Source organism: Propithecus coquereli, unplaced genomic scaffold, assembly GCF_000956105.1.
Source record: "Propithecus coquereli isolate 6110/MARCELLA unplaced genomic scaffold, Pcoq_1.0 Scaffold181, whole genome shotgun sequence".
Lineage (NCBI taxonomy): Eukaryota > Metazoa > Chordata > Mammalia > Primates > Indriidae > Propithecus > Propithecus coquereli.
The window spans coordinates 2,059,380-2,068,490 of NW_012142857.1; the positions used below are offsets into that span (position 1 = coordinate 2,059,380).

General features: G+C 42.8%; 1 protein-coding gene across 1 annotated transcript in view; it reads right to left on the reverse strand.

Moving 5' to 3' along the window:
• EPG5 (ectopic P-granules autophagy protein 5 homolog (C. elegans)) overlaps positions 1-9,111 on the reverse strand; it is a 109,502-nt gene that overhangs the window by 96,413 nt on the left and 3,978 nt on the right. The window contains 2 exon segments of the mRNA XM_012642631.1: positions 504-747; positions 1,998-2,942. Coding sequence (XP_012498085.1) covers positions 504-747; positions 1,998-2,942 — 1,189 coding nt within the window.

Sequence of the window (9,111 nt, forward strand, 5' to 3'; positions counted from 1 at the left end):
GAGTGTTAGGATTACAGGCGTGAGCCACCGCGCCCGGCCAACGCTAATTTCTTAAAACCTAAAATAAGATGAAAAATTCAGAACATTATAGATCCTCTGCTGGGATATTAAACAAAATAGCTCAACAAACTGGACAAGCAAAAATAAAGTGCAAAAGACAAAGGATGAAAAAGTATTTGGATTATTAGTTTTATAATCAAAAACTGTATCTGGACTCAATTTCATAAAAAGCACATGAACTAGGACAGCAAGGGACAGTAATGATAGATTTTTGGCATCCTAGGGAAGCAGAGAATGACAGCCCTGAGGAAGAGAGACCTAGCACTGGTCCTTAGAAATGTCATTAGAGCAGATTTCAATGCTACGTTGAGGGAGGCAAGGTAAAACTGCAAGTGCCAATGTACCACATAGGACCAATTACAACATAGACAATGTGACCAAACTATACCCCTCAATTTTTTTCATTTTGAAACACAAGAGTGAGATCTTCATTTCTTACACACCTTGGCCTTGCTGATGAATTGCTAAAGATCTCAGAACAGCCGAACTATTGAGCAATGCGTAGATATAAGACTCCACTTGTAATCTCGAGAGCACAGAAGTGTAAGAATGCAGGGCCAGGGTCTGGTGGAGGTGCTCAGATTTGGCATCAAATAGCTTCTTTAGCTCCCCCAGTGCATTCTCATTCATCTCTACTTGTTGGTAGCGATGATAGCCAGAAACTTTCACTTGATCTGCACAGATACCCTACCAGTAGACAAAAAGGTAAAATATGAAACCAGTTACTCTTTGCATCTGCAGTAATGAGGTAGGAGGTACAAGATATACAGACTTCAGCACTATCTTCAAAGAGCTTGTAATCCTGGTGAGGGGACAATATTGCTGCATAGAGAATATTACCACCAAATATACGATCAGGTGCAATGGAGTATAATGCCAATCACAAACACATCGCAAGTTCAGACAAGGTCAAGAGTAAGAAGTGGTCAGTGGGGAAAGGTGCATGGAAATAACAGATCTTGTCCCTGAGACTCTCATGATTGATGCTCTTACCTTCTATCTCAGGAACACTAAGGCCAATGTGACATCCCCTCCACTTCAGGGTACCTCAAAATATCTCTGGACCTACCCTCATCATTCCTTGTGGTTCTGCTGAAAAGAAAGAAACCCCTCTCCTTTCCAACACTAACTCGCCCAACTGTGTTCTCAATTCTACCCTCTTTTTCAATGCAGTATTTCCAAATGTTCCTTCTCCATAGCCTCTTCCTATCTACAGAGATTACCAGGTCTCCCAACAAATGAAGGTTAAGGATGGAGGAATCACATGCTTTCCCCCAACATCTCCTCCAGCTTCCCTTTACTGCCACACTTGTCAAGAACGGTCTTCTCATCCTTGTTATAACCTCCCAATCCACTATGAAATGGCTTTCTTATGGTCACCTTGGCCTCCACAGGGTCACACTAATGGCCTTACCTGTTTCCTCATCTCCTCTCAACCTTGACACTCTCTACCCATTAGATGTTTGTGGTATTATGTCCAAGGTCACAAACTAATGGCCCATGGGCTGAATTTGACCTGGAGACATGATTTGCTTGGCCTATACTGTGTGTGTATGTGTATGTGCCTGACTTGTTGTCAACATTTACAAATTAGAATCCCTCACATAAAAATCCAGATTTCTAGTTTTTCTCAGAAAAATCACAAGATGTGGCCATGCTGGACCATCACAACCTCACAGCAACAATCACCTAGAACTCAAGAGCGCCGTCTCCTCTAGAGCACGAGTTTACCCAGTGACCACCATCCCACTCAGCCTGCTTCACTCCTCCAGGTCACACACCAGGCCCCTGCAAGACATTTGACTTTGTGACCCCTGCACTGTGCTACTCTTGGCTGAGACGGGGTCAGGGTGGGCATAGGGAGCAGCCTCCAGAGCTGGACAGCACCACCGGAATAGCAGCTCCACTGCAAATTCCCCAGCTCCTGATCAAAATACCTGTACAGACATTTGTTCCTCCTTAAAGTGCCACAGCCGACTTTTAGCATTTTGGCAATCAGACGTCAAAGTGAGCAGCTCAGCTTCGGCCAGCAGTAGTTGCTTCCTACATCGTGAGTAGTTCAAAAGCAATTCATAAAATTCATGCCTGTCCTGATGAGCCATGCTGTCAAATTCTTCCAAATATGACTCAATGTTTTCCAGCCATGAACCAGGCTCCAAGATTTTTAGCTGTTCTTTAGTAAACGGTACCAGTTCTGGTTGAGATGGGAGTTCTGGATAGAGTCGTTCACTACGAAGCAAGGGTTTCACGGCCACCAAAGCTGGTACGTCTCCAGCAATGTCCGCTGGCAACTGGGGATACAGTTTCTTCACTCTAGGTGGCTTTAAAACATGTTTGGCTTCACAAGAACTCTGCAAGCCAACATTTTGTAGCACCTCTGAAGAACAACCCAGGGCTTGTCTGCCTTCTTTCCTATTCTGAATTTCTCTAACTTCTAAGTTTTCCATTTCCTGCTGAGTATATGAAAAACTAGATTGAAGTGGGCTTTCCAAAAGTCCACATTGCACCAATTTATTTTCCTCTACCTCGGTAAAGTTCTTGGGGGTTTCCACTGTAGTTCCAACATCATCTCCAGGGTCAACCTTTGGCTTGACTGTACTGTCCCCCACACAGGTTCCAAGCTCTCCCCCTTCCTTCAGGGACTCTGGGTTACTCAGGGACCCCTCATTGCTTATAGTTAAGGAGGTGAGTGGTACATCAACCATTTCACTTTCATTTTGTCCACTGGCCTCACTTTGGAGCTGGGACTGAGTTAACACCTTCAGATGGTCGCCTTTGAATTCACAGGCTGGAGAAGGGATTTCTTCTTGCTCTCTGGAGGTTTTTGGAAGAAAAATTTCATCAGGCTCTTCCCTCTGCAGGGTTTCATATTTCTTCTTTTCCTAAAAACAAGATTTATAATGTGAAATAACTTGTAACAATAATTGATGCTCTCAGCATGGGGAATTTTTAAGTTGTATATGAAAATCTAAATTTTATCATTTAACAAATAGAACCTAAATTCGCTTCATAAGCAAAATGTTTCATAATTCATATTGTCCAATTTTCTCCAATGGGAGAAAGTATCTATAACACAAATCTCTTCTAAGGGGCTTACATCTAGAATACACAAAGAACTCTTATAACTCAATAATAAAAAGATATACAACTCAATTTTAAAACGGGCAAAGGATCTGAATAGACATTTCTCCAAAGATAAACAAATGACACATCAGAAGATGCTCAACATCATTAGCCGTTAGAAAAATGCCAATGAAAACCACAATGAGATACCATGTCACATCCACTAGGATGACTATTTAAAAAGTCAAATAATAACAAGTACTGGTAATTATGTAGAGAAATTAGAACCTTCATACTCTGCTGGTGGGAATGAATGTAACATGATGCACCTACCAAGAAAAATAGGGTTAAGATGGCTGCACAACCCTTAGATCACACTAAAAACTACTGAATTATGTACTAACAAGGCCAATTGTATAGTATGTGAATTCGACCTCAATAAAGCTGTTAAGAACAAAGATTAAAAGAAGTTAGTAAAATGAGAAATGAATGAAAATACGGAAGTAGAGAGTGGAATGTAGAATAAAAGGAGACTTTTGTTTCTTTTCTTAAGCAGTAAGAGAACTCGGGGAATGTTAAATGCTAACTTCAAGAAAGACCAAAGGCAGGGAGCAGGGAGCAGTCACAGGATGGGCCACATGATCCCAGCCCTGCAAACAACCACACCCCTACACCACCCTCAGGCCACCCCAAGGCTTCTTCCCCAGCCTAACCCTCAGGCAGTTTTTAACTTTCCACTGTCCCTCCCACCACGTCACCCCAATCCCACCTCACTGCTTCCTCTGCCCACTCTAGGATTGCCCTTGCAATTTCAAATACTTCCCATCTACCAGCTACCACCCCTAAACTTGTTAAGTCCACACCCTGCAGCCCTACCTCCCAGGGAATCACCATAACCATAATAACGGCAACAGATAAAGAAGTCAGATAATCAATTAAGAGACTTTTTTTTTTTTAACTCTCCTACCCGCTCTGGAAGAACACAACAGCCTTTTGTTTAGGCCTTTATTTCCCCTGTGGGTGGAACTCACTTCTCTGGGTTTCAAAAGCAGAACTAAAGAAAACTCTCTACCCCTGACTTTGTTAGGGAAGTTAGGTCCAATGAGGAATTAACCTGGAGTTGCCCCAGGGAAGAAGGTAGGGGAAAAAGAAAGAGAAGCTGGTGTTTTAAATCAAAGGGACTAGCTACACCAAAGGAGGCAGGTGGCAAGAAGGGATGGACAATTTTGAGCAGGTAGCACACACCTGGCCCTGCTCCCTCAGAGATTCCCAGGCCAGAGGCGTATGGAAGAAGAGGAGGGGAGTTGCAATCATCACCTCATCATCATCTCAAGAGCAGTGGTGAGGGCTTCCTGTGGCTCATTTCACTTCTCCAAAGCACAGAACAGGGGAACAGGTCCTGAATGGTGTCCAGGCCTCCAGCTTCTGCTCTGCCAATTCATCCCAAACACCATTGTAAGACTGATCTCCCTGAAACACTGCTCTGAACACGAGAGCAGTTTGACTCTCCACTTAATGAAAGGCTAATTCTTTTTTTTTTTTTTTGAGACAGAGTCTCACTGTGTTGCCCGGGGTAGAGTGCCGTGGCATCATCCTAGCTCACAGCAACCTCAAACCCCTGGGCTCAAGAAATCCTCCTGCCTCAGCCTCCCGAGTAGCTGGGACTACAGACATGCGCCACCATGCCCAGCTAATTTTCTCTATATATTGTTAGTTGTCCGATTAATTTCTTTCTATTTTTAGTAGAGACGGGTCTCGCTCTTGCTCAGGCTGGTTTCGAACTCCTGAGCTCAAACCATCCACCCACCTCGGCCTCCCAGAGAGCTAGGATGAAAGGCTAATTCTTAACTCTGGGATTTAGTGGCCCAGACAACTCAGCTACGATCCTGTCCCAATACAAACCTTGCCACAGAGGCTTTCCTGTGAGCCCCTTCCTGCAACAGGTACCTGTTGTGGGCCCTGCTTGTACACTATGTCACATGGTTATTTATCTTTATGTTCTGTCTCCCCAAACAGACCACAAGTATCTTCAGGGCAGGGATTTTATCTTGGGCCTCTTTGGATGTGATATGCCTCTGATTTTTGACACTGTTCAATAACCGTTTCTCTGGATAGCAACGATGACCTATAATTCACAAGAATTTGAGTAATAGCTGTGCACTGAATTCTGTCCTAGGTACAGGTCTTCTAAGATGAAGAAATTACTGAAGTACCCAACAAATATTTATACTTACCATGTGCTCTGATACATTCAGAAGTTTGTTTTTATATGTGTCACAGAAAGCAGAGGGAAAAGCCAATGAATTCAGAAGAAGAAAAACTTTCAGGCTGAAGTCTGAATCTATCCTTGTGCTCAAAATGCAAAATTCCATTTCATTTAAAATAAAAAAGCCAGCTTCCAATTACTTTGTCTACTTCAGTTAAACAGTGAAGAGGAGGACATACTACATATATAATAATCAATTATAGATCACAAAATAAAATTCAAACAACTCTATGTGTATCAAGTCACTTGTGCGAAAATCTGTGCTTACAAAATTTTAAGTAAAAGATATTCCTTACAACTAAAACTGGCCAGACAGATTAAGAAGAATCTATTTCTTTATTTTTGATCTTTGCATCAGTTATATACAGGTAAAGAATCAATTTTGAAATCATTCAACAGGAAAAAAAAAAAATAACCAGTAAATTATATAGAAATGAAAGAGTTGATGATAAAGACAGAAAACCATACTTAACCATACATTACGGTAAATATGCTCTGGAGTGTTGGTATATGGGAAAACAACTAAAGAAGAACATAACAAACTATTACCAACAGTAATCTCCAGGAGATGAAATTCTGGGCATTTCATTCCTGGGCTGTACCTTTTTCTGTGTGTGTGTATATATGTGTGGGTACACTCATATAAACATTTATTTTAAGCAATGAGGAAAAAAGTAACCAGAAAGTAAGTAATCATTAAAAAAAAATAAAATGTAGGTTTTTCTTTTTTGAGACAGGGTCTCACTATGTTGCTCGGGCTGGACTCGAACTCCTGAGCTCAAGTGATCCCCCCACCTCAGCCTCTCAGGGAGCTGAGACTACAGGCACATGCCACCATGCCCAATTACAAATAAAATTGCTTTTTTTTTTTTCAGTTTTGGAAAACAAATGGAAAGTTTCTCTTTATCACTTACAGTTCTTTCTCTATGAACTATATTAAATAAAATTAGAACCCTTAACTTCCTTAAAAATGATGAAATACTTCATGAATGATGATGGTTTGATTGTACACATTTCATAGGGTACTTATCATTAGATTATTTTAAAGGCAGGGTCTGTTTATCACGCATGTCTGTGTCCTCAGCACTTAGCACAATGCCTAGCACAGAACAGATAAAAAAGAAGCTGGGTACACAGGTACAACTATCAGATCAAAAGCTCTCAGGGCGATTATACCAGCTCTCCCTGGGCTATACAAGAATGCTACACAAGTGGAAAGGCTTAGGGGGAAGGATGGGGATTATACATTTTGCTATGAATGTAACTTCTCCGACTCACCACTTCTTCGGTGTTGTTCTTAACAATCTGACTTCACGTATCAGCAGTATTTTGCAGGCTTGACCTCTCCCTCCTCCTTCCTGCACTCTCAGTGAAGGGCACTGGGAATGCATCCTATTTTGCAGGTGGCACTTGCTCACTCTCCTTTGCTGGTTCTGCCTCTCCTTCCCAACCTCTTAAAGTGGGAGGGTCTCCGGGTTCAGTTCTTGTCACTTTTTTAAACTACAGTACCATCATTCCCACAGTGACCTAATTCAGTTTCTGGCTTTAAATACCATCTATATGTTAATGATTCCTAAATCTTTATCTCCAGCCTCTAGCTGTCTCCCAAAATCTAAATTCACATATCCAACCCTACTCTACGTGTCCAATCAAATGTCTAATAGACATTAATTTCGAAATTAACATATCCAAAACTGAACTCATTTTCCCCCAAAAAACTGTTCCATCCACCGCCCTCTCCATCTCAGAGTCTTCCTTGACTGTTTTCTCTCATACTCCACATCCAAACATCAGCAAATCCCCTTGGCTCCTAGATTTCAAACACATCTCACCACCTTGCCTCTAACACTCCTGGTCTAAGCCTCCATCTCCTCTTGCCTGGATTATTGCAATTGTCTTAGATGTTCTCTGCTAATCCTCATGCTCCCTCAGTCTGTTCTCAACAAAGCAAGCACACTGATTCTTTAAAGCTGCGGTCCCCAACCCCTGGGCCATGGACTGGTATCAGTCTGTGGCCTGCTAGAAACCTGGCCACACAATGGGAGGTAAGCAGCCGTGGGCCACTGAACAAAGCTTCCTCTGTATTTACAGCGGCTCCCTATCGAAGATCAGCAGCAGCATTAGATTCTCACAGGAGTGCGAACCCTACTATAAACCACAAACCCTACTGTAAACTGTGCATGCGAGGGATCTAGGCTGCACATTCCTTATGAGAATCTAACGCCTGAGGTGGAGCTGAGGCAGTGATGCTAGCGCTGGGGAGCAGCTGCAAATACAGATTACCATTAACAAAGAGGTTTGCACAATAAATGTAATGCACTTGAATCACCCCCAAACCATCCTCCTTGCCTCCCCCAATCCATGGAAAAATTGTCTTCCATGAAACAGGTCCCTGGTGCCAAAGACGTTGGGGCTGGTGCTTTAAAGCACAAGTTGGATCAAGTCACTCCTCAGCTCAAAAGCCTGAGGTGATTTCATATGTCACTCAAGAGTGAAAGCTAAATTCCTTACAAGGACCTACACAGCCTCACATGACCTGGTCCTCTCACCTTTCTGACTTCATCCCCTGCAACTCTCCCCTCACTCACTCTACCCTAACCACATTGCCTCCTCGCAGTCCCTCTGCCTGGAACACTTCTCCCCCAAGATTCACATCATGTCTCTACTTAAACGTCACCTTCGGCTGGGCACAGTGGCTCACACTTGTAACCTTGACACTCTAGGAGACCGAGGCAGGAGGATTGCTTGAGGTCAGGAGATCCAGACCAGCCTAAGTAAGAGTGAGACTCCCATTTCTACCAAGAATACAAAAATTAGCTGGGCATCGTCCAGCTCCTCAGGAAGCTGAGGCAGGAGGATTGCTTGAGCCCAGGAGTTTGAGGCTGCAGTGAGCTGCGATGATGCCATTGCACTCTACCCAGGGCGACAGAGTGAGTCTGTCAACAAGGACTACCCAGACCACCGATTTAAAACTGCAGCCTGTCCTAGTCTCTCACCAGTATTCCCTACTCTTTACCCTGTCCTTTTTCTTTTTGCCACAGTACTTACCACGTTCTAAAACAATATTTTATTTTTATGTGGCTTTTGTTTGTTTTGTCTTTCTTCCCCCTCTAGAATGCAAGCTCCACTAAAGCCAGGTTCTTTGGGGTTTTTCTCTTTTACATCTCAAGTGCCTAGAATGGTTTCTGGGACACAAAGGTGATCAATGAATGTTTGTTTAACAAATAAACGGATCTTAGAAGATACAAAGGAAGCTAAATAGTACTACACAGCATCCTCCAACTTCAGGCCAATAACCTCTCCTGGCAGGGAGGGACTAGAGTAGAAATCAATCATCCAGGCCATGGAGTAAGAGAGGATGGGGATTTCCAGGTCTTTCCTGTTTTCAGCTTTCTGGGACACATCTATCTGTCCTTAGCAATTACCAGCTCTTAGCATCAGTGAGTTGCTGGCATTCAGAATTTAACATAACTATGAAAATACCCAAGAATCCACTGTTCTTCACCCATAATTTACCAAGATCAATGAAGTCAGGGTCCTTAGAGTTGGGGGATTTTTTAGTAGAAAATGATACTGAAAGAATGAAAATGTTATTAGGCAGCAGGTGATAAGCACCAGATACCCAACCACCACCGAGCAGCTAAGTTCATCTACCTGATGATTAACACTGAGGAATGTAGGTCAGCTACTGGGTAAAATCCCAGAAGCCACTCAAACTTCCT